Source organism: Acinonyx jubatus, chromosome E2 (genome assembly GCF_027475565.1).
Source record: "Acinonyx jubatus isolate Ajub_Pintada_27869175 chromosome E2, VMU_Ajub_asm_v1.0, whole genome shotgun sequence".
NCBI lineage: Eukaryota > Metazoa > Chordata > Mammalia > Carnivora > Felidae > Acinonyx > Acinonyx jubatus.
This window is the reverse complement of record NC_069396.1, coordinates 33,701,216-33,726,763: the sequence shown is the minus strand read 5'-3', so window position 1 is coordinate 33,726,763 and position 25,548 is coordinate 33,701,216. Positions and strand designations below refer to the sequence as shown.

Sequence of the window (25,548 nt, the reverse complement as noted above, 5' to 3'; positions counted from 1 at the left end):
AAACTGTCAACACAATGTTCTCACTTAAATGATTAGCACCATCTTAAGTCACAAGGAGCCATAAAATCACAAATCCAACGTATAACCATTCAAGTGTTAAATGTGCATATGCCTGATGCCTGATACCGCATCTTGGGAACTACTGACCCAGAGCAAAGCTCTCTCTGTACCTCAGTTTCCACATCTAGAAGACAAGGAGGTTGAACAAGATGATTCCCTCAGAGTCTCTTCAGGCCCAACTTTCTACGAGATCAGCCTGGCTCCAGCTCCCCCATGAATCCAGACCCAGATGGTCAGGATCCTGGGACGGGGACAAAGCAGGAGAGGCTCTATCTGCAGGACTGGGAGCCACGGCCGCTGCCGAGAGGTGCCGGCTGGACTCAGAGCCAACAGGAGCGAACAGCACCCCCCCAGGGGCTCCCAAGGACCCCAAAGCCAGGTCTAACCCCAAGCTCCACAGACAGCTCCAAATGACAAGATTTTACAGTTAGAAAACTTTATCCATCCACCTCTTTTAATAGCTGGGGAAACTGAGGCACAGAGAAGGAGCTTACACAAGGGCAGAAGTCAGCCGAAAACCCAAGTCCCCTAACTGCCAAGCCACCCCGATGGCGGCCACACGTTACAGAAGTCTGAACTTCCCCCCATTACCTCCCCCTGGAGGCACGGGCTCAGGTTGCTGGCCTGGGGGTGCAAAGCAGCCCCCTCTGGGAGGGGGAACATGGGAACTGAGATTCCGATCAGAGTTTAAACGTCCTATTAAAGAGGGTTTTATGCAATTAGACCGGAATGAATGTACAATGGCACCCATGGCAGGGAGCTTCAAAGCCTGTGTAGTGGGGGTATCGTGGCCCATCTGAATGCGCCCACAAGAAGGAAACGTGGTCCCCCAGGAGAATAGGGCAGATTAGTCTCCGTATGTAATAGATTTTATTGACCATATGGAACTGATATAAAAATCGTGTTGCACAGGGTAGTCTGGCCTGGAGACAGGAATGTGACATGAAGAATAGGATTTCTATAACCAGCTGGGTGGCTTTCTGAGTTCCTGAGCCCACCCCACCCCCCCCAGGACCCCCAGCAACTCCCCCAGCAGCCCCTGGGCATTTACCTGATGCTGTCACGGAGGAATCCCAGGCCAGCGAGAAGTCCGAGGCCTCCCCCTCTTCAACTGAAAGAGAGAACAGAGATGGGCCCGTGAGTTTTGAAGTTGTACAAACAGGCCATCAGGGTGGGGAACAGGGCAAGGAAGAAGGATCACTTGTGGGAGTCCTTATAATACCCATGATCAGGAGCAAGGGGGTAAAGCCTACAATGAGGCCTTTGTGGGTTTCACAGAGATGTTAAATAATTGGAATAAAACCTGAATAGCAAACAAGTGCAGTATCAGTATGGTTTCCCCATCCCTGTGTCCCTAGCAGACATCACAAATCAATCACAGCACCGCCTGGAACCAGATGCAGCATCAGAACCTCTACACACTTCTGCAGCCCACTACTGTCTATAGTCCGAGTTTCTGCTTGAGATGAAGCCATTTGTGACACCCAGGAAGACGACAAAGGTTCAGACCTCTCCCCAATCCCACAGATACCATCCCCCTACCAAGAGCCCCTTACACCACCACTGAAATGTGAAAGCTTGCTTTTGCAACAAACAAAGTCACTCTCAGAGGTTGGAGAAGCATGGGGTGCTATTCCACACACTGAGACGTAACCGACAGACAGACCCTGAGGTCCAGTGGTCGACAGCCACGGGATGGTAACATCAGAAAGCAACTCACCTCTCCATCCTGCCCCTGGGCCCACTGAACAAGGCTGGGTAGGGATGGGGCACCTCCAGCATCCCGTACCCCTGCATGTAAGACCAGGCTGGTGGAGACGGAGGCCATGTACTTAGGAGAACACAGGAGAAACTCTATACAGCATAATAAATCTCTTGTCCTGGAATTAATCCCAGTCTGGGGCATGTAATAATATTAAAGCTGGGTTATGGACTCTGTAAAATGGAACTTTGTTTAAGTCAAAAATGTGCATACACAGTATTTTTCAGATTTAACGGGCTCTGAAGCTCTACACATGCGCAGGCTGAAGCTACCAGGTCCCACCCAGTTCCCTTTTCACCGTCACCATCCTACATGGGCACACACTGTCAGCCAGGCATAATGCTGAGTGCTTTTCAGGCATTACTGAATTTAATCCTCATCAACAGATTCCCAGAGAGGCCAAGTGACGTGCCTGAGGTCTTACACAGCTACAAGCGTGCAGAGTTTGGGCTGAAACCCACAACTGCGTGTGGAAGGCAGACCGATGCATACTGAAACCACTGTATGCAGAGGCACAGAGGATGCTGTCCAGACTCCTAGCAAGTCGGGACTGGTAATCCCCCCCCCACCCCCACCCCACAGAAGGCAGATACACAGTATGCTGGGCAGCGGAGCCGTGAGAGGAGCAAGCAGGCTAGGCTACAGTCAGATACTGGGTTCAAATCCCGATTCTGCCTCTAGCTGTACGATCTTGAGCAAATTATTTAACCTCTAGGCTTCGGTTTTAACATTCAGAAATAGATAATAATGGTACCCAAGCCATACGGTGGCAGGGAGGATTCAATGGGGCGATGGAGTCATCTGCCAGAGCAGTGGCCCAAGCACTCGGGGGGTTTGGTGGCCAGGGCTGGACCAGCTCTGGGAATTAACAAGTCCGGCTCTGCATGGCGTGGCCCCGCTTTATCATGTATCTGTCCCCGGTCTCGCTCCCCTACCAGAGACTCCCAGACCGTACCCAAGAAGGGACAATCGCGACAAGAAGCAACAGGCCAAGGAATGCTAAGAGTGTTTGCTCTTTCCCAAGTTTGCGTCCTGAGAGTACAAACTCAGAATCCAAATGAAATGCAGAGGCGATCTGGGGTGGGGCCGAGGCTATTGTTCTACTTAGCTAGTTAGCGCCAGGGAGGGTTTTCAAACATGCAGCTTTGTAAATATGAATCAAGACCTCGCATCAGACAAAACTGATTATTACTCACTAAGCTGATTCCAAGCAGACAGCCCCTGAAACACCGGCGGATAATGCTTACGGCGATCAGAAGCCAGCCATGCATGAAAGCAGCAGTTGTTAACAGCTCTCATTGCCACACCTGAAAATCCGCTCCCTTCACATTTCGCCGTTTACTTACTTGAAGATCTACGTGTTTCGCTTCTACTAAGAAGTCACTCCCGGTTTGTAAAGTCACCATGCGGCCCTTCTGCTGGACAACTTCAAAAAGACCGACCTCATTGACCATGGCTACCATGACATTCATGCGTGACCCAGTTCTCCCTTTGTCCACGGTGTACTCCAAATACCAGGACAAAGGGCCCCACTCTGGGCCCACCCAATGTTCTCCAGGTGAGAAGGGTGACCTTCCAGATCACTGAACTGAAGAATGTCCCCAGAATGGGACCAAATCCTTCCCTCCCTGAGATCTGGCTTCAGCCATCATGGGAAGGAGATCAGGAAAACATCTGCCATTTTGGAGCTCTTAGGACAATCCAAGGTCTCTTCCCCAAGTCCGACAAGCCTGTAAAGTTGGGAAGAGGGCAGTGGCCTGATGCCAGCTGGCTGGGGAAGTTCAAAGTGGCAGACGTCACCACAGGCAAGTGGCCACATCACACACCAGCATCTCCAGAACCACATCTCTCCCAGTGAGGAAGGAGCCCGCGGGCCAACCCACCTAGTGCTGTGGGGCATGAATGCATTTTCCTACAACTGCTGGCATCCACCCGGCTAACATCCCATTCCCCACGTTTTGTTTATTGAAGGCATAAGCACACCATCCTTTATACATTCCTGATGAGAAAAAGTCACGCCCAGTGTTCCCAGCATCAGCACGAGGCTCCGTGCTCCCTGCTGCCGTGAACGTGCAGGGGCTCTCCTCTCCTCCAGTCTCACTCTTACTCTTCCGTCCGGACTGGTCTCTTCAACAGCTAGATAACTAGCAGGGGCAGCAGGCACAGAGGAAGGAAGGCCTTCCCGACAGCCAGAGCCAGCCACTTGCTGGGGGTGCTGAGTCTACACTGGCAGCAGGCGCTGTCTGGGAGCCTGAGCCATCCCCAAGTGGACTTCTGCTGGAGGCGCAATGGACACCAAGGGTTGGGCATCTCAGAGAAAACTCAATCGGCACAGTGGTCAATATGGATAACACCTACAGGGGCTGCCCAGCCAGCCGGAGGAGTTGGGTGCTTTCTGGAGGCTTCCCCAGATTCTACCTCTAACTTTTCATTTAAAGATGTTTGGCACCACTGAAGCCAAGGCAAACCCTCACCCTGCCCAATCTCAAGGGGAACACAGAGTTGTCTGCTCCTGTGAACGATGGCCATTTGTATGTGCAGGGTGGGTGCACAAGGCCAGTGTGCACACAAAGGAAGGGAGTGTGGGGGGCGAGTGTGTAAGCAAAGGGAGAAGGCACAGTGAGTCTGAACACACAGGGTCAGGGCACAGCAGCAAGTCTGTATACCCGGACAGGGGATGCATGGCCACGTATAATATGAGGGGAGGTGGTGCAGGACCCGTGTTCACACTGGAGAGTGCACAGAACCATGGTTCTTAGGGTGTGTTAAGAAGGATTCTGAAGCTCTGTCGGGCTCCAGACAGAACTCTGGGTTCTCTCCCTGCTCTGGGATCATAAGCTGTGAGTGGCTGATTCCCATGGGAGTATAGAGCTCATGAGCCTCACCAGACACTGTCTCCCAGCTCAGCAGCGGGCTTGTAAGTGATGACAACTCCCCTACTCTGAAAGTGCGCACAGCTTGCCCCCTGTGCACTGGGACAGCCTTCCATCAACGACATGCCAGTAAGACCCAAAGCCTGTGTGCTGGGCCTCTGGACATTGGGAACCCAGCAGCATGGGGCTAGTGGTGCTAGGCGGGCAGCTGTGTAACCCACCTCCCCAGTGCCACTTGCTCTGGGGGGGTTGGTCAAAATCAGGCAGGACCTGGGCTAGCAGACAAGGTGCAGGCCAGAGGTAGAAAAGCTCAGGGGACAAGTTCTAAGACAGTGTCAGGACGTGAATGAGACAGGTGGACAGAGGCAAGCACTGACCCAAGGGCCAGAGGAAGCCTCCAGCAGGGTCAACAGGGCCCAGAAACCACTTTCCCTACTCCAAAATTCATACCAGGGCCAGCTGCTGGGCCTGGCTTCAAGGATCTGAGAAGGCCCTGGCCCTGGCTGTAAGCCTCAGACATGTGTACACACAGGCATTTTTCTGGGGAAAGGATATGTGGTTTTCATCAAAAAGATCTAGAACACCACCACTACCTCCTGCCTGCCTGCCAAAAAAAGGTTTAAGAACCACTAAATTAATGGCTTTTATTTTGAGAGCATTTTCATCTGGCCCCTCCTCTGGCTGGTGTTCACAATGTCTTAGGGGACTTTTCCATGCTTTACTGCCTTGGCCCCAGGGATCATCTCATCCTTAGGGAAGGGTTGGGCTCACACTGGCCTGACAGAGGCTCCCCCTAAAGGCATCCCTGTCCCAATGGAGGTAGTGAGACAAGCCAGGGGCGCATGACTGCCTCTCCTGGGCTCATCCTTAAAGAAATCCTCTCACTTATACCAGGCCAAGGCCAAGGAAGGTATAGGATACACCTAGAGTCCAGACTCTCATTGTCAGGCATGAAATGAAGTGTCATCATTCAGTACTAAGCAATTTCAAGGAGTGAAAAAGTGTAAAGCAAGGAAGACTGCTGTGTATGGCTGTGCAGGTTGTGCACTGCACAAGAGGCCCAGCAGAAGTAGTGAGAAAGGGTTGAAATTTAGCCCACACTCTGTCCACTAAACAGTATGTCCTGATACAGGGCTATCCCAGACCAAGATGTACCCATCCTTTTGCACATAGGGATGGCCAGCCTTTTTTCTAACTCACACAGATGTGCCATAACATGTAGCCCATGACCATCTCTGCCATCAGGCTTCAGGGCAAAATGACCAGGGTCAATTGCAAACAAACCCAATCACTAAGCTGACACCCTCCAGGGTCCTCTCAGTGAGGATGGGTTCCAGGTGGTGGGTTTGGTCTAGGGGAGTGACAGCATGGAAAAGCAAAGGCTCTCTCTGCAACCAAAGCTAAAACTACCCAAGATCCCCACCCCTGGCCCCAACGCAGCCACTCACCACCAAACCCAGACCCTCAGAGGATCTCTTGACAGGGTCATATCACTGACCCCTGTATTTTACTCTCATGATTCTCTGACCACTTGCCGAAAAGAGAATAAACTAACAATTGAAATGGCTCCGTTAAGACTGCCTGCCATTTTCCCCAGTGAGCACAGCCCTACAGCAGGGGCAAGAACTCTTCACCCCTCCCATTGGTCTGTCTGCACCTCACCACCTGGAGGGTGGGTCTAGGATTTAAAGAAATCTATTTTTGGGGAGCCCGGGGGGCTCAGTCGGTTAAGCGTTGGACTTGGGCTCAGGTCCTGTTCTCACGGTTTGGGAGTTCAAGCCCCATGTCAGGGTCTGTGCTGACAGCTCAGAGCCTGGATGCTGCTTCGGATTCCGTGTCTCCCTCTCTCTCTGCTCCTGCTCTGTCTCTTTCTGTCTCTCAAAAATAAATACGTGTTAAAAGAATTTTTTTAATAATAAAGAAATCTATTTTTTTTAATATTTACTTTTAGAGAGAGAGAACGTGAGCGCGAGCACACACACACACACACACACACACACACACACACACACACACACGCATGAGTGGGGGGTGGGGAGAGAGAGAATCCCAGGCAGGCTCCATGCTGTCAGTGCAGAGCCCGACGTGGGACTTGAACCCGGGAACCCTGAGATCATGACCTGAGCCAAAATCAAGAGTTGGATGCTCAACCGAGTCACCCAGGCACCCCTAAAGAAACCTATTTTTGGACACCGTGGCTCCTAACCAGAAGCTTTCTTCCACCTGATACACTGCTAAAAAAAAAAAAAAAAAAAAAAAAAAAAGGCAGTATGTTCCAATGTGGGAGGCAACAGCTGATGCATTAGACCCATCAAGAGAGTGTGGGTGGGTCGCCAAGTCGGCAGCTTCGCAGTAAGTGCTTACAGCAATTTTGGCAATGCCCGACTTTCCCCTTAAACACTGGCTTTGGAACAAGCACCTAGGAAAAGATGCAACTTTTCTGAGAATTTTTTATATATTGTTCCCCTGGTCTACCCTGGGCAGATGGGTCAGAAGCCTGGATCTTGCTCGGCCACTGTCTCCCCTTTCACTCCCTGCCTTGCTTACCTATAAAACACTCAGAACATAGAGACATCCAGTAAGAGTCCAACAACTCCAGAAGAGAAGTTGGTCGATCCTTACCGGGAAGATCAACCTTCCAGAAGTCACCCGACAGAGCTCACTCTAGCAGGACAGATGAGGGCACCAGAGAGAAGCTATAAAATGGAGGGGTTCGGGTAGGGGGTCCTAAATAGGGCTCCCCAGGACCATCCCCCAGCTTTGCCAGTTTCAGGCCATTAGATCTGGGGCAAGATGCTTGATCCACCGTGATCTTCCATGTCCTCCATGAAAGGGGGACACTACTGACAGGAGTGTCCAGAGGCCTCGATGAGCCGGGATTCCTAACGCACACTGCCCCAGGTAAACGGGCAATCAACGTGAGCATTCCTGGGGTTACCCAAGCTGCCCGTCCTCCCTCAGGTTCCTGGTGGACCGCTAAGGTCTCACTGTGCTTGTGAGGACAGGAGGGCTCCAGCAGTGAGATCAGGTTTCCCGAGAGACTCGCCCCACCCCACCCCCAGGAAGGGCCCAGGGACAGCCCTGGGTCCTTCAGCATCACAACCTCCCAGTCCCTGTCACAGTGCAGGGATGGTGTCCCCAAATGTGCAACCATCTAGTATTCACAACCAAGGGGTTCAGCTTCCATGCCAGCTCATGTCCCTCCACGAGCACCCCATCCTCACCCCACACACCCCAAGAGAGGAGGGCTGGGAGATATCTGCAGAAGGAACAGAAGCACCAATCCCAGGAGAATCTGGATCTGGGGCAACCTTGCAGAAACAGGGTCCTCTCCTCCAGGTTTCCCTAAAAAGTGACAACAATGATGAGGATGATGTGAAAACTCGGTGATGAATGTGACGCACTTTAAGTATGAGAGGAATGGCTTTTCCACTAGACCAGAGACAGAACGAGTGTCAAACCTGGCCCAGCTCCCCTGTCCCGCACCTGTGGCAGACATTGCTAATCGATCAGCGCTCTCCTTCTTGCTGGGCATGGGTGCAGCTTCGAAAGGCTCAACAAGGTGGATTAAAATCTATTGGCACTCTGGGGCGCCCAGGTGGCTCTGTCGGTTAAGTGTGCGACTTCCACTCAGGTCAGGATCTCACAGTCTTTGGGTTTGAGCCCTGCGTCGGGCTCTGTGCTGACAGCTCGGAGCCTGGAGCCTGCTTCGGAGTCTGTGTCTCCCTCTGTGTCTGCCCCTCCCCCATTTGTTGTGCGAGCTCTCTCTCTCTCACTCTCTCTCTCTCAAAAAGAAAAACATCTATTGGCTGTCTCCATCCTGGTCCGTAGAGCCTCCCCACCCCCTCAAACACCGACGCATGGCGCGTACATAAGGCACACATGCGTGCTTGCACCTACATGTGGGTGTTGTGTCCGACTGGAGCAGATCTGGGCCAGGGTGAGGACTACTCCCCCCCCCCGCCCAGGAAAGCAAACCTCCACCGGGCCGCTGTAGCACCAGGCACCGGGCCGGGCGTCCCACCCACTGGCTCTCACATAATCCTCCCAGCCTCCCTCTGAGAAAGTCTTCAAAGTCCCCACTTTTCTGATGAGGCAATGGAACCTGCGAAGCCAGAGCACTGGTCCAGAACCCAGCCCATAAGCTCACAAGGCCAGCGGGGATGTTTCCGAGTGCGGCTTTAGCTCAAAGCTGGGAACACCCAGCTACTCACCCCTCACTCTGTCTGCTCCATCCCAGCCACAGGTCAGGAAAAGAAGAGGAAACTGAGTATCACAGAGACACATGATGTGTCCACTGTAGTGGATAACAGAGTCGGGAACTGAGAAGCAAAGACAGTATCACAAAGGCCAGGCATCCAAGTGAATTAAAATGGAAGAGTACATCAAAGCTCTGTCGGAAGAGGAGCAAGGACCGGGCAAGTCAGCAGTGCCCCGGGACTGGTGCCATGGCCTGCCTTCCCGTGCCTGTCCCTAGTGGGTGAGGAGGCAGATGTCAGCATGGTGGCCCAGGGTCCCCCAAGGCGTCCCTGCCACTCTTACCAGAATCACCTGGCATCAGAGGGCTTTTGCAGACGCTTCCTCAGCTGCTACCTGAAAGTCAAGCTTTTACTGACCCATTTCACAGAAGGAGAAATAAAGTCCCAGAGAAGACAAACAGCTCACCCATGGGGCAGCAGAGGTGACCAAAGCAGACCTGGAACCCAAGCACCCTAGCTTCCAGACCCCGGAGTCCGGATACACAAAGCCCCCTATATGATGTGATCCTTAGCCCTCACCAGGCACAAACCTCTGTAACTTCTCTGACTGGAGTCCCCAGACCAGCAACAGCCGTGTCACCTGGCAGCTTGTCAGTGATGCATAAATTTTATTTTATTTTATTTTATTCCATTCTATTCTATTCTAATGTTTATTTATTTTTGAGGGGGGGCAGGACCAGAGAGAGGGGGACAGAGGATCCAAAGCATGCTCTGCTCTGACAGCAGAAAACCCTACGTGGGCTCGAACTCACGAACCATGAGATCATGACCTGAGCTGAAGTCGGACACTCAACTGACTGAGCCACCCAGGCGCCCCAGAAATGCAGAATTTTAAATAGCTGAATCCCTGGGGGTGGGGCCCAGCAGGTGATTCTCATGCATGCTAGAGCTTGAGAACCACTGGCCTGCACAATCCTATAAGAACATGTATTAACCCCATTTTACAGATGAGAAAATAAAGACCAAGCAATTTGCCCAAGGTCGCCGAGCTAGGTCGGAGTGAAGCTGGGGTGGGATTCTTAACCCCTTTTTTCACTTCCACCTTCAACAAACAGAAGCTGTGGCTCCAGACTGAGTGGGGTCAGCCAACAAAAGGAAGACGGATTCTCTCTCTCCCCGATGATTCAAATTTACAGAAGATTCCCCAAGTTCCTTCCTGTGCCAGCACCAGGGGGACCTAAGAAGAGAATTCATCCTCTGGGGTCTCCCCAGGCACCCAGGTTCCTTGGGACGTCAAGGGGAAACCACGTGAGGTGGTGCTGTGTTGGCAAAGGTTTAACAGGTGGTTCGGGGAGAAAGGGCCCTGGTTTGTGGCATTTGCTGCTAAATACTCCCACCAATTGGTCAGTGTCAAGGCACCAAACAGGACACTTGCTGACGTGGATCTGGGAAGAGATGCGTCCAGTTAACGCAGTACTGGATACAGGAACCTGCCCCGGGGAGGCGCAGGGAGGGACAGATCAGCAGCCGGGGGATGGAGCCAGCCCTGGAAGCCACCTTGAAGCCACCACACATCACCTCCCAGCTCTCCCCACCACCCCACTTGCCCTGCCCAGACTCTGCCCCATGTCCCATGTACGTAGGAAACCCAGAACTCACTCGGAGTTGCCCTTTTCTTATTGTTTCCTACACAAAGCATCTTTCTGTTTTTTCATAAAAGTCTTCCACACAAGTAATCCATGTACAACGTAGAAAACGAGCAAATACACGTGAGTTCAAATTGAGAAACACAAAGTACAATTTTCTGGGTGCAAATACATTGTCATAGCCTTCCAGAAAGTCGTAACAATATGTACAACTGAACAACACAAACCATTCCAGAACCTGCTTTTCCAACTCAGCCATTTACCAAGAACAACATCTTTTCGCATAAAAATCGTGGACGGCCACTGTCATCGCAGATGCCGGTCCTGTAGGAGGCTCCAGGAGTAATTAAACCAGTGCCCTGGTGCTGGCCACCCAGGCTACTTCCATTTGTCGTCCACTGTAAGGGAGGTCGTGGTGCAAAACACATCCACACACTTTGCCCACGGCCACAAGCCTGGTCAGTGATTTTTCTCAGAATGAGTTCCCCGAAGCAGGATCGCTGGACAAAGAGTTCGCTGATTTTTAGGCGTCAAAGACATAGGTCCCATGTGTATTTGGTCTTTTTCCCCTTTACTAAGCACTCAGTACCTCGAGTAGGTACTGAGGACTCTGAGCTAGGTACTAGGAGAAAGATTTTTTGATCTTCAGCCATTAGACTGTGCTCTCTATGTCAGTAAGTGTTACCATGGCTGTGCCCCTTGGGGGCTGGCACCTAAGAGCTGAGTGAATGAATGAATGAATGAATGAACAAACTAGGAATGATGGAGAAGTTAAAGGAACCCCACTCTTGGAGTGAGCAGAAACAAGTGGAAACATGAGAACCCAGAGTGCAGATGTAAAGAAGAGGGTAGGAGCTAGGGAAAGTGACAAGCAGACCCCTAGGCAGTGGGGACCACCCACCACCTACAGCTCAGAGGCCAAGCCTATCTGCCCAGGCAGGGCCCCAGAGAAGGCTCAGGGCTGGGGGACCAGCCTGGAGTCGGGATGAATTTCTACCTTAACTGCAGATAAAATTCTGATTTCCTTTTAGACTAATGTGCAAATCCCATTTTAGGAAGAATGATAAAAATCACAGACAAAAACCTAACAGGTCTGTGGGTTTCTTGTTTAATGTAAATAAAAAGTTTCTTGCTCATTGGGACGCCTGGGTGGCTCAGTCGGTTAAGCCTCTGACTCTTGGTTTTGGCTCAGGTCATGATCTCACGGTTCACGAGTTCGAGCCCCACACATCGGACTCTGTATTGTCTCTCCCTCTCTCTCTACCCCTCCCCCACTCACACTGTCTCTGTCTCTCTCAAAGTAAATAAATAAACTTAAAAAAAATTTTTTTTAATTAAAAAACGTTTCTGCTCATAGATGAAGTTCAGGAAAATCAAATCAAGTTGCATTTGCCTGAGCAAGGAGATATAAACGAGGGGAAATCTGAGGCAGCCCAGCCCGGCCCCGCCCCGCCCTCCTTTCCATTCTGACTGTGGGAAGACCTGGACACAAGACCAGGGCTGCGGGCTTCTCATCCAAGCCCCCGGGGCTGATCACCGGCTACAGAGACACCCCTCTCCCTGGTCAGAAACATTGTGAAGGGCCCAGGCCCAGCTCCTCCGGGAATCTCTCCCTGGCCCCCGGGCCCTGGACTTAGGTTAGTCCTCATGGGCAGCAAGGTGTGGCCAAAACAAGATGCCTTAGGCTCAACTCCTACCCGCCATGGTTGGCTATGGCCTGGGTGAGTTAGGTAACCTCTCTGGGCACAGCCATCCTGCAAGGTAGCTCTGAGTGAGGGTAAAGGGAGAAGCTGTTATAACGTATCTGGTCCAGAGCCCCCTCCACACCCAGGTGCCAGGCAAAGGGAAGCTATGATCCCACAGCATAACATGTTGCCCCCACCTGTACTCTCAGCCCCTGTAGGGAGACCCTCTACATCTCTTTATCACACCCTCCAGTTCACTTGACTGACACAAGACTCCACACGTCAGTGACACTGGGGACAGCACTCACGGGCCTCACACACATTATAACTTTTATGTGTAATCCTCCCAATGGCCCTGTGAAGGGACTGAATGATGGTGCCCATTTTACAGATGGGGAAACCAGGACCTAAATGAATTTTCTTAAGTAGGTTGAATTAGATGAGCGACGGGAGGCACGGCTGAGAGTTGAAGCCAAGTCTACATGGCCCCAGAGCGCACGCGCCTCCTGCCCACACAACCCGCCTCTCTCCCCTTATGCTGAACAAACAGTACTTGATGGCCTGAGCTCTCCCAGCCCTCCTGAACTGTCTCGGAAAAGCCACAGCTGGATGGGGAAGCTTGGGGTTGAAGTGACCCCTCTTTGTGGAAGGCCCCAGAGCTGGGTCTAGGAGGTCAGTGTTGGGTGTCCCAGCCTAGTTGGATCACAAGCTCTCCCTTGACTCCACCTTCTAGTCTCAGTCCCTCATCTATAAGGTGGGAGTGGGGACACCCGGCTGGCTCGGTCGGAACAGTGTGCGACTCTTGACCCCAGGGTTGTGAGTTCGAGCCCCACACTGGGTGTGGAGATTATAATAAACAAACAAACAAACAAATAAAGCCATTTTAAGAATACATAACGTGGGGATAATAAAACCCCCATTTGTTTTGAAGACCAAGTGAAGTAACACATGTGAAGAGCTTAGTCCAGTGCCTGGCACATAGTCGTCAACATGAAATAGGATTATTGCGTCTGCGCTCCCAGTAAATCTGTTCAGGGTTCAGGGGTTTCCTGCAAATTCCCTTTCTGGGGAACCGCCTGCCTGGGTCTTAACACTTGGAGGGCCTCAGGCCTCCCAGGCTGTCCTTATGTTTAATCCCGTCTCCCTGAGGTTAATCTCCTTGTTCATATATATATTTCATTTCATACAGTCACCCCTGCACGGTCTCGTTAACCAGCAACGTGCAGCATATAAATGCAGATTTACAACAGGGTCTGGCTCCCACTTCCTGTTTCGGTGGCAACATCGGGTACTCAGCCACCAGCCATCCAACTCTGACGGAAGGTGACAGAACCGAGGGCACATTCTGCCATGCGCGGAGGGGCCATAACAACCCCTCACAAAGGGATGGACAGAAGCAGCCCCTGGGTGCTAGCAAACTGAAGGTGGGGGCCGGGACCACGGGAGTCAGGCAACATGGCCTGGGGTCCTGGCCCCTCGCTGAGGGGAGAAACGGACAGCACCCACCCAGATCTGTCCACTGTTTGAGGTGGAAAGGAAGGAGGGGGTGAGACCAGAGTCCCACTCTCTTGCCTTGTTTCCAATTTCATTTGCAGAAAAGCACCATAGAGTAGAAACTAATATTTTTTATGACTCCTGAACCACTTATCCTCTGTGCTAACATCCTGTAAATAAATGTCACTACCTTATTATACGTGTGGTTTATCTTATACAAGAGCAAAGTGGAAACTGAGTCTCTTATTAAAAACTGATGTGTGTGTATGTGTGCCTGTGTGTGCACATGTGTGTGTCTAAGTATTTTCATCTGGTTTGGGGCACAAGGACCAGCCTTCCATATCATTCTTCATATCAAAAGCCCCGAGCCTTCCACAGGAATGAACTGTAAGGACCATTTCCAAACGTCAACTCCACATGGATGTCCCAAGGGGTAGGGGCAATCACGATAAATACTTTACAGTTTCAGGAGTCAATACTTTTAATAAGTCTGATTTGGGAGGCGGGATTTTCAATGGCACAGATGCGTCCCCCAGCTCAGCTCCATCGCCCACCCAGGGTGGTTAGAATGCATGTGGGGGCCTTTAGGGGCCCTTGTGTCTCCACCTGGCAGCTGGCCCCACCAGGGCAGGACTGACATCACCCGACTCGCCCAGTGTTCGTGAGATGACGACTGTCGAGGCAGGTGTGGGGAGTCCTCCTCGGCATTCACTCCGAGCAGTGACAGGGCATCTCCGCCGATCGGTCTCCAGGGCTGGCAGGGCCTCCCCAGGCCTCCCAGGAGCTTGGCCAGGAGCACAGACAGAGAATGAGGGGCGCCTGGGTGGCTCAGTCAATCAAGCGTCCGACTCTTGATTTCAGCTCAGGTCATGATCTCACGATTCGTGAGTTGGAGCCCCACATTCAGCTCTGTGCTGACAGCACAGAGCCTGCTTGGGACTCTCTCCTCTCTGCCCCTCCCCCACTTGCACTTTCTCTCTCTCTCTCTCTCTCTCTCTCTCAAAATAAATAAATAAACTTAAAAAAAAAAAAAAAGGTACAGAGGACCACCTGGTTGGCTCAGTTGGCTAAGCGTCCAACTTCAGCTCAGGTCATATCTCATGGTTTGTGGGCTTGAGCCCTGACTTGGGCTCTGTGCTGACAGCTTGGAGCCTGAAGCCTGCTTCAAATTCTGTGTCTCCCTCTCTCTCTGCCCCTCCCCTGTTCACACTCTGTCTCTTTTCTCTCTCTCTCAAAAATAAATAAACATTAAAAAAAAGTTACAGTTGGGCGCCTGGGTGGCTCAGTCGGTTGAACGTCCGACTTCAGCTCAGGTCATGATCTCACAGTTCGTGAGTTCGAGCCACATGTTGGGCTCTGTGCTGTCAGCTCGGAGCCTGGAACCTGCTTCAGATTCTGTGTCTCCCTCTCATTCCGCCCCTCCCTCGCTCTCATTCTCTCTCTCTCTGTCTCTCTCTCAAAAATAAATAAACATTAAAAAATAAAAATAAAAAAAAGTTACAGAATGCTTTTCTTTACCTCAGCTTCCCTCCTTTGCATAAATACCTTTTCTTCTCGCCTCCCAAGGACACTCTACGTGAAATCACACATCTGGTGTGCTACTAACAATTTTTCTAATAGATATTAGAATAAACATATCGAGTAACATTTGCCTAATAGACAGTAAAATAAACAGAGAAGTATGGGGGAAAACCCCTCATTTTGCCTATCAACCACCTGAATCACTGCAGGATTCAGGAACATGGGATGTGGAATGTCACGCTTGGGGGAATGCAGGCACTCTGCACTCTGATAACTAGGTGATAACTCTTCACTTCCTCCCAGCCCCAAGTTCATACAGGTCGTCCTCTGAAGCCATCCAGCCCATTTAAGTTCAGTGAGGGCTGCATGTCAGGTGACAAGGACTCAGGAAGATGGCAGGGGACATGCCAGCTACAGACTCTCCCCCAGCATGTGGCTCATCGGCCCACCACGGCCTTGAGCCAGGATGGAAAGTCCTGACAAGTAGGGCTGCTTCCCAAGTGCGCCCGGTCACCTCCCCACACTGGGGCCCGGGCACAGGAGCCTCACCAGCATGGGCCCATTTCACAGGCTGCACATCCGTTGCAAGCACCAGGATGAGCGTGGGAGAACTAGCCTCAGAAAGCCTAAGGGGGAGGTCCCACTGAAGGCAAAGCCCCAAAGGGCCTGTCAGCAGCACCACCGCGGGCCCTGAGAAGGCATACAGGCGTGGAAGGAGGAGGCACGTCCCTGGTATCGGGGCAGGGGGGAGGGGGGTGGATCACGAAGGCCTTCCTACCATCAATCACATCTGTCTCATCCCACAGCCCAGAGAGGCCCAACACTGGCCAGATGTGGGCTGCCCGTGGGGACGGAGTTCATTTTCCTCGAGTCCTGTGATAATACTTGGCTGTGTTTATTTAACTTTCTGCTTTGGATGGGCCAGGAAAATCAGTTTGGCTCCCTTCGATCAAAACAGAGCAGCCCACACATCATGCGAGGACACCCACACAGAAGACGCTCCCCCTACACCATCCGAAAAAATACATCTGGCTCACTGCTGGCAGGGGCCGGCCTCGGGGCCCCTGGGACGCTGCTTGGGTGCAGCACGGGACAGGCCGGGGTTCCTGCACATGCTCCACATACCCTGCCCAGGGCCGGGCTCCTCCTGGGCCGTACCTCAGTCCCTCTACCGGGCCGAGGAGCCTCGGGGAGGGTGCAGGTGGCACAGGTGTGGTTCAGGGGGAGTAGAAACAAAGTTCACACCCAGATCCTCTGCTCCCAGAACTTAAGGAAGGTGACGGAAGGATGAAAAGAGATAAGGAGAATCCATGAGAAAGGATCCGAGGCCCAGGGTCTCCCTCCAGCACCTGCAAAAGCAGATGCGGCTGCCTTCTTCCTGCCAGCTCCCACATCCTGGCTCCCAGGGGAAAAGGTGGGGGCCCCCGGGTGAGTTTACACAGCTGGGAAAAACCACTCATGCTCCCTGTTCTTATGGACTATTTCCAGTACCTCTGTTTAGCCCCATGGCACCTGAAACATGCTCCTAAGGTTGGTGACAAGGCAGGGCAGGGCAAACACGGGAGCTCACCCCACCATCAGGCAGCCACCACCTTGCACCCTTCTTTCCCACCCTTCTTTCCCACCTTCGGCTCCTTCCCTCGCCGAGAGGGCACCCGCATGTCCAAGCTCTGCCCACGCCCTCCTCCCCACAAACAGTTCTCTCTGGGAACGTACAAGGAGAAGCTCTGTCCACCCTTGGGAAACAAACATGGGAAGAGGCCCACAGAGACCCAGGGTGGTCTAGGGCCACACAGGCAGGGGGTTCCTGGGGACCTGGAGGCTAGCCCAGAAGTGGGGGCACACCCCGGCCCCTTGCTCACAGGCTCCTCAACCTCAGCCATCCAGCGGCCTCTAAAGCACAGAGCTCTGGTCCTGCCCTACCACGTCCAGCTCTCAGGCCTGGCATGCCTCAGTTTCCACTCTTCTTCATGCTTCCGCAGGGAGGCTCATCAGTGTATTTGGCCTGTAAGATCTCCCAGTCGGGGAGCTCCAACAGCTGAGAGCACAAGGTCTGTAATCTGGCAGACCTAGGCTTCAAGCCCTGGCTTACCCAGCTGTGTGACACGGGGCACGTGGTCTCTCTCTGTGACTCAGTTTTCTCGTAGGTCCAATGGGGCGATGCAAATATCGACCCCTCAGAGGTGCTGTGTGGAGGCAATGAGATGATGGGGTAGGAGACAGTGCTCAGCGTCAAGTGCGCCGTGAGAGCCCAACAGATGGTACGCGGCGGAGGGCGGCCACGGCGGTGGTCCTGGCTCAAAGAGCCAGCCAAGGTCCCTCCACCAACAAAGCCGCTGGCATCTGTATGCATCTTTACTGCATTCAACACACTTTCACACCCTGTGGGAATCACATTTTCTGACGGGGGGGGGGGGGGGGCTGGGGTCAGGACAGGCGACACCGTGTCATGTGTCACAGAGGAGAAGGCTGAGGCCCAAGAAGTGAAGCGCCTACTGCACGTGGGGGTCCAGCCCGGCCCGGACTCCAGGGGCCAGGCCCTTTCCCAGTCCTACCAGATCTCCCTGGTTGTCGCTGCTGATCACACACCCCACAGGGCACAGGCAGGTCCCCGAGTCAACCGGGCACTTCCTTACGGAAATAGAGAGTTCGCAGCAGCAACGCCCCTCTGCAGACTGAGGACCCCTGAAACACAGAAATCCTCCTAGAGCCCAGCCTGGCCCTGCCAGAGAGATAGATGTGCCACAGCCACTCGGACCAGAGGGCCAGGCCAGCACGGAGGCCTCAGCCCCTCCTCCAGCTATTCCAGCCCAGGTGGCCCCACCCCACCCCCCCACAGGGGATAAGGGCCTGACTCCCCCTCACCTGACCAAGCTGGATGCTAGAGCCCCTGACGGGAGGCACCCATTTCCCACCTGGGCCCGGGAGCCACCAACAGAATCCCCCAGCTGCAGGGAGCCACCAACAGAATCCCCCAGCCCTGCAGCCTTCCTCATCAGGCTAAAAAGTATTCTCTGGAAACCTTGAAAGACATCTGCGCCAGGCACAACCCACCCCCCACCCCCCCCCCGGGCAGGCCTCCCACCCCCTTTCACACCTTCTAAGAGGCAGGCAGTGGAGTGGAAAGAGCCCAGGCATGGAGCCCAGCAGGCCCAGACAGAAGTTCTGCACCTCTGACTCAGTGTAGGCATCTGTACAGTGGGAGAACTAACAGCGCGTGCTCGCCATCAGGCACTGGATAAGGTCTGCATAAGCTTACAGCACCCACCAGCACATAAAGGCTTGAGAACAGGAAGTGACCTGCCCAAGGTGACACAGCCACAGATTGGAAAAGCCAGAATAACCCAGCTCTGCCTCCAGAGACAGCACACTGATGCAATTACAGTTATCGTCACTCCTGCTGTTGGGCTCATCACCTTCAGAAGAGCCTTCAGACTCCTCTATCCGGCCCCAAGCTCTCTGTCCCCGAGGACCCTTCCCCGGCTCAGACACCTGCTGTTCCAGCTCATGCATCTGTACCCCGGCCTTCCAGGCAAACACTTTCCTGCCTCAGTACTTTTGCTACAGGTGCCTCCATCACCTAAGATGCCACACCTGACCTCTGGTATCCAAAAGTCCTGTCCATCCCTGGAGAGACAGACCCCTCCCCCTTCTCTGCTTCCCATAATCCTCTCTCAGTGTGAGGCTCAGCTGGGCACATGAGGCAGTAAGCTCTCCAACGCAGGACCCCATCCTGTCCCTCCTCTCCTCATTCCCAGCCAGGGCTTTGCCCCAGCAAGCACCACTATCAGCTGGTTCAAGTGAATTCATCCCAAGCCCTTTGCTTTTTCACCTTTTTTTTTAAATCCCCTAGGGAGAAAAAAATTTAAATACAGGCGGGCACACAGAGAAAAATAAGACTGACCCATAAGGTCCCACTTGGAAATGCTGTAGGTATTTTGAGGTGTTTGGCCTTCTGGAACACTTTCCATTCACTGCATTTCCCTTTTTTAACAGAACTGGGCCCCAGGTGTGTCCTCATGGCCCCCAGGGTGTGCAGGGCACTGCTGGAAAGTCCAGCTGCGAGAGGTTCAGGGCCACACTGGGAGGTGGCCAAGGAGGGGCACCAAGATAATGGGGGATCTTGAAACCACATCTTAGGAGGGAAAGCAAAGGAACAGACACTGTTGAGCCCAGCGGGGCAGACTCAGGGCTGTCTTCAGGAATCTGAAGGGCTGTCATGGGGAAGAGGGACTGAGCTTGCTGTGTGGCCCCAAGGGGTCAAGCCGAGACAAACCAGTGGAAGTCACTACAGGGAGATTTCAAGAAGGAACAGATAGGATTCTACCAGCAGAGCCTCCATGGAAAGGTACACTCAGGAGGTAGTGAGGCTGCTGGCATGCGAGGGGGTCAAGTAGAGCCAGAGAGACCCTCCAGGGAATTCAAGGCTCAGCTAGGAGAGGAGATTACAGTTGACCTTGACAGGCTTCTCTAGGCCAGGATCTCAAATGACCACCAGAGATATTGGAAAGAGGGGGAGACAGTTGGGTTGTGAATGACCCACCCCCGCCCCCCCCCCCAGGTCAGTCAAAGCTGCCGCCCGCCCAGAAGGGTCAGATCCTCTGGATTTTCCCGGAAGGCCAGAGATCTGAATGTTTATATAAATCACTGCAATTTTTAAACAGGTCCAATAAACTTCTCACAGGCCAGATACAGTCCGTGCACTGCATGCTGGAGACCCCCGGTCTAACAGGGAATTCACAGGGCAAATGAGGCAATCGAAAGAAAAGAGGAACCATGTCAGGCCCTGGAAGAGCAACCATCCCTGCAGGAACAGAATGGGTTAAGTGATGATTTGGCTGTCTGCTCCACTCCAAGGCTGCAGCTGGCCTCCTAGGCCCCTGGGGGGCTCTGTCAGCTGCCCAGGCCCCCGCCCAATCTGCCTGCCTCAGCCACCCAGCCTGGAACCCTGGATCTGGGAACAGGACAGCTGCCCTGGGGCTGGCCGGCCACAGCCAGCCAGGGAGAGATTCCGTTCCCCATGCCCCGCTGAGAGCATTTGCTCATTTGGGATGGATGCCACAGGGGCAGGCAGAGAAGCAGACCTCTGTGCATGCTCTCCTTTCCCACTTCCCCTGCAGCTCCAGGCCTAGGGACAGGGAGAAGACCTCCAAGTAGCACAATAATTGAAACTGTGACAAGAATGACCGTTCACTGAGCATGTACACCGAGCGCTGGGCTGGGTGTTCAACACACAGTGGGCTCATATAATCCGCATAGGAACCCTGCAAAGGAGCATTTAACCATCCTCACTTTATAAGTGAGGAAACCTATGCCCAGACAGGCTAAGCCACTCACCCACAGTCACGCAGCCAACAAGTGCCAGAACTGGGATTCAAACCTAGGCCCATCCTGCCCTAAACACCCACACACACCAAACCTTTGGGTCAGAGGGTCCCAGCTCCCAGGTCATCTAAAGTACCACCTGGTGCCTGACCAGACTATGAGAGGAGAGAGGGGCAGAGAGAAGGCAGGGCCAACGTTACTGGCGTAGGCTGAGCCATACTAGGCTAGCAAATATGGAGGCATTTCCCTAGGTTTCCCCTCTTGTCCTACAGGGGTGTCCACTCCAGATGAGCAATGCCTTGTAGGAAATGGAGGAGCCTGGGCTTGAGGGCCACAGCAGGAGGAGACAAGGCCCCCATGGCCCCAGGGGTCACCTGAGGCTTATCCCACTGTCATAATACAAAAGAGCGCCCCAGGCAATTCTGTGTCTCCCCAGATTAAGAGCCTCACACCTAGGACTACCTAGGACTATGCTTTTCATCCTAAGCAATAATATCTGGGGAATCTCACGTTGGATGTGCTGACTGTAACTTTTTCAAAAACACAATAACATAAACCCAAAGTGTGTGTGGGAGGATGGGTGGGAGGACGGGTGTTACCCTTGTGGGGGGTGGGGAGGGCAAGGGCATGCCAGGCTCCGGGGGAGGCCGGACCTGATGTTGGTTACACCTACGTGTTCCTGTCGTCAGACTGCATCAGGCTGCACACGTAAGGCTGGCTGGCACGTGACACCCCAAGAATACCGAGCTAACATACATGGCACAGAAGCAGCCTGAATCACCTGGTTTGGAATCGCGTCTAACAGATTGGAGAGTAAGAAAATGGGAGGGATTGTAGGCGTGCTTCCATGTCTACGGGGGAGGGAGAGAGAATATAGACATTTGTCACATGTGTGCACTTACACCAAACTGCTCTGGAACAAGAAACCAATGACGCCAGTGGTCTCCAAGGAGGGGCAGTGGATGGCTGGCGGTGTTCTGATTTTGGGGCCTGGTGTATCCATTAGCAATTAATTTTAAGTTTATATGTGTTCTCATTAAAATCCCCTGCCACACCACCAGGGGTACCCATGCTGCACTTTGGGAAACACTGCTGTGTCCTCCTCTCCTTGCTGGTCCCCCACCCTGGACTGGCCCTTAGGCTGCAGGACTTTGGGGAAGCTCTTGTCACTCCTGCCCCCAGGCTGCTGGCATCTTCTAAGATGGACAACCTAGCAGGGCACCATGGCAGGCAGATGCGTTGGCCACCAGGTGCCCACTGGCCAGCTTCTGATATCAGCACCCTGCTTGTGCCCAAGGGAACCACTTCTCACCCACTTGGACCTCGAAGGACTGTCAGTCAAATTCCTCACCCTCCCCTGGCACCCAACCTGGCTAGATGCTCAGATCTTCCGGGACATTAGTCCTTGAGCACGGCAACACAGGAGAGAGAGGAGGGGGGCGCTCTTTGACCGGGGCGGGGGCAGGTCCCTGAAGACAAGAGCCACTTCCTCGTGCTCCACTAATCTCTGCAGGTGCCCTGGGTCCTGCTTCACCTTCTAGTCATTCCATCAGCTCCCCGTTCCCCTCACACTAAACTCCCTTTTGGCCTGAGTTGTCCAGATTTCCTTTCTATGGTGAGCAACCACTGAGCCCCAATGGACAGGAAAAGCAGCACAATAGCTGAGCCCACAAGATGGTCCCACAGTCATCCCCCATGCAGGAGCCCACCTCAGGCCAGGGCCGAGGGTCCACACCCCTCTTACCCACATAAACGCCTTAGGAAGTCAGGAGGAGGCCTCACTCAGGCTTCCCCAGAAGCAGCTGAAGGAAGAAAACAAACACCTCCTTACTCAAGGAAATTAGCAGGATTAGCTGAACCACCACCTCTCTTTCCTGGAAACCCCAGACAACTCAGGAAGCAACAATGCAAGGAAAGCATGGGGCTGTGCCCAGGGTCCAGCTAAAGGCTCCCAGGGGCTGAGAGCTGGCTTGGAGAAGGCGCTGGGTCACAGTCGCAGACCGGCCCTCAGCAACTGTGGGACCCCAGACCAGACATGTAACACCACCTTTCCAAGCACCACCTATAAACTGGATGTAATTAATCTACCTTCTCACAGGGCTGCCCACGGGGTAAATGACGTGCCCAGCACGTTGGTGTTGTTGAGCGCTGGGAAGTTATACTCAGCCTTGGCAACAATGGGACAGGGTCTGGAGGACAAACAAGGACAGAGGTGGGATTCCCTCTCTCAGGGGGGCAACGTGAGGCTCAGATAGGAAACGTGCCCATCATGAGAACTACCCAAATTACTCCCAAATCTCCAAGTTCCTCTGAAATAACCAGATGAACTGGATTGGCTATACCATTTGATCCAGAGACGTTATTTACATACACATATATTTAATACACACACACACACACACACACACACACACACACACACACACGTATTTTTTTAAAAAACCATGGCTGGCTCAGTTGGTAGAGCATGTGACTCCAGATCTCAGAGTTGTGAGTTCAAGCCCCATATTGGGCACAGAGCCTACTTTAAAACACACACGCACACAAAGAACGCACAGCTTAATGGAGCAGAGCACTGGCCTCCCCTCTACAGCCAGCTCTCCCCACACATGTACATGAGAATGGCCCCCTCTCAAGCCACCCCAGGAGGAGCAGCATGCTGTCAGGGGCTCAGGGTCGGGAATGAAACAAACCCAGGCCCATAGCTATGTGACCCTTGGCACTCATCAGCTGTGTGGCCCTTGGCAAGTTATTCAACCTCTCTGAACCTCAGCTTCCTCGCATACAAATGGGGGAAGAGAACATCTGCCTTAGTGGGAGAACAATGCTGTTCAGTAAATGTAGCCATTATCATCATCATCATCATCATCATCATTATCATCATCATCACCATCCCTTCCCTGCCCTGACTCCCTCAATCAGTCGTCTGGGGGGGGGGGGGGGAAGAACCCACCCCCCCCCCCCACCAGGCAGCAGCAGGACAGACAGATCTTGATACGGGCCGGAGCAGGAAGTGATCTTGCAGTTTCCCGGACTTTGCTAAGCACTTCCCTTACCTTTCCAGAAGTCCAATGCAGAATCTTAATTCATAAAGGCAATAAGACATGGGGCCCAGCGCCCCACCTCACAGCCTCTCCTGGCTAGTTCATCCAAGCACAGTGGAAAGCCGCTGATCCTATCCAATGTCCCACTGGACAGATGGGGAAACTGAGGCACAGAGAGGTGGTATAACTGGAGCAAAGTCACACAGCAAGCCGGAAGCAGGGCTGGAGCAGGAACTGTCACTGACACATCTCATTTATCCCTTGAGTACTGGCAATGCTTGAGAGCTCTGGGGCCAGGAAGCTAACACAAAACGGAGAGCAAGACCTAATACGGCAGGGACAAGCGGAACCGTGGCAAGCGAGAGCGTGCACGCCCTGGTGTAAATGGCCAGCCCCGGCCGATCCCTGCTTGTGCAGCTAACGTCAGGGCAGTCAGATCTTCTGATTCCTTTGAAAAGAAGCTAGAAATCTGGATTTTGCATGTGTGCAATGTTTTCTGAATTTGATGTGTGACATTCCAATTCCAAACAAATTTTAATCCCAAGTGGCCCACAAAACAAAATATTCTGGCATTGGACATGGATCCTCATAACCAGTTTGCAATCTCTGTTGCTGTATTTCAGTGGAGGTCCTGAGTATGTTCGTTGGCATTGAGTCAAAATGACATGAGCGCTGCTAGGAAGGTCTCTTCCCTTACAAGTCAGTGTCTTACCCAGGTGGCTAAAATTCTACCATTAGCTATTCATTCCTTTGAGTCAAGCAGTACTTTCCTAGGATGTTTAAAAAAGAAGATTCCAAAGAGATCATCGTAAGTGCCTTTATCTAGAGAGACACCAAGGCAACATTTCAGTCCTGGAAACACAGAAATTAGTAACAAAAATAGCCACAACAGCAAAAACCGAGCAATGACTACACTCGAGGTGCTCTCCCAAGTACTGAGGACACAGTTGACAGCAAAAGTTTCTGAGAAGGAAGAGAAGCACATGTCTATTTTAGATAAGAAGCTGCTAATATCCCCCCCTCCAAATACCACCCCCCAGCTGAGACCAGACACTTGGTGTTTTTCCAGCAGAGAAGCATCCACCACATTTGCGATCTCAAAATAAAGTCTGGCGTCTTCCAGGGACAACCTTTCAGCTGCCAAATAGCTGGGGCTCGGCCGAGGATCTGGCCACCTGACGTTCTGGGGGCAGAGGGGCGCACAGAGTCCTGGCAGTGCAGAGGGAGGGCAGAAGGGAGGTAGGGGAGAGTTTATCTCGACACTTTTCCCTAAAATGCTGATCTTAGGTCTAGACACCAGAAAAGATGCTGCTAAAATTACTAGGAAGCCTTTCCCCAAAAGGCAATTGGTTACATCTGATTTTAAAAGGCACTTGTAGGAGCTCACCCTCTTGGCCCAACCGGGAGTTCCGGATGAAGTCTCTGGAAGAGGCCTGCAAGATTACAGACGCAGTAAAAGAGAAATGGAGGCCCCAAGAGGATTTCCCAGGAGGCAGGGCAGGAACTGGAACATGGGTCCCTGACACCAATCCAGGGTCTGGGTCTGAGAGCCACAGGGACAGCCATGTGCCTCAGCCTAAATAAGGCCCGGGTGTCAGCACAGAGCCTGCTTCAGTTCCTCTGTCCCTCTCTCTCTCTGCCCCTTCCATACTCATGCTTTCTCATGCTCTCTCTCGCTCTCTCGCTCTCTCGCTCTTTCAAAAATAAACATTAAAAAAATTAAAGCATGGGGGCGCCTGGGGGCTCGTCGGTTAGGCATCAGACTTCGGCTCAGGTCATGATCTCACAGTTCGTGGGTTCGAGCCCCGTGTCGGGCTCTGTGCTGACGGCTCAGAGCCTGGAGCCTGCTTCGGACTCTGTGTCTCCCTCTCTCTCTGCCCCTTCCCCACTCACACTCTGTCTCTCGCTCTCAAAAAATAAATAAAACATTTGAAAAAAA

At 52.8% G+C, this 25,548-nt stretch overlaps 1 protein-coding gene across 3 annotated transcripts in view; it reads right to left on the bottom strand.

The window, feature by feature from the left end:
* Positions 1-25,548, bottom strand: part of ZNF423 (zinc finger protein 423) — a 332,614-nt gene that overhangs the window by 269,651 nt on the left and 37,415 nt on the right. For all 3 annotated transcript variants that reach the window (XR_008293729.1, XM_027044455.2, XM_027044456.2), the window contains exon 2: positions 1,112-1,171. Coding sequence is in view for 2 of the 3 variants with exons in the window: in XM_027044455.2 (XP_026900256.1) it covers positions 1,112-1,171 (60 nt within the window). In the remaining variant the exon portion in view is untranslated. The remainder of the gene's footprint in view (positions 1-1,111; positions 1,172-25,548) is intronic.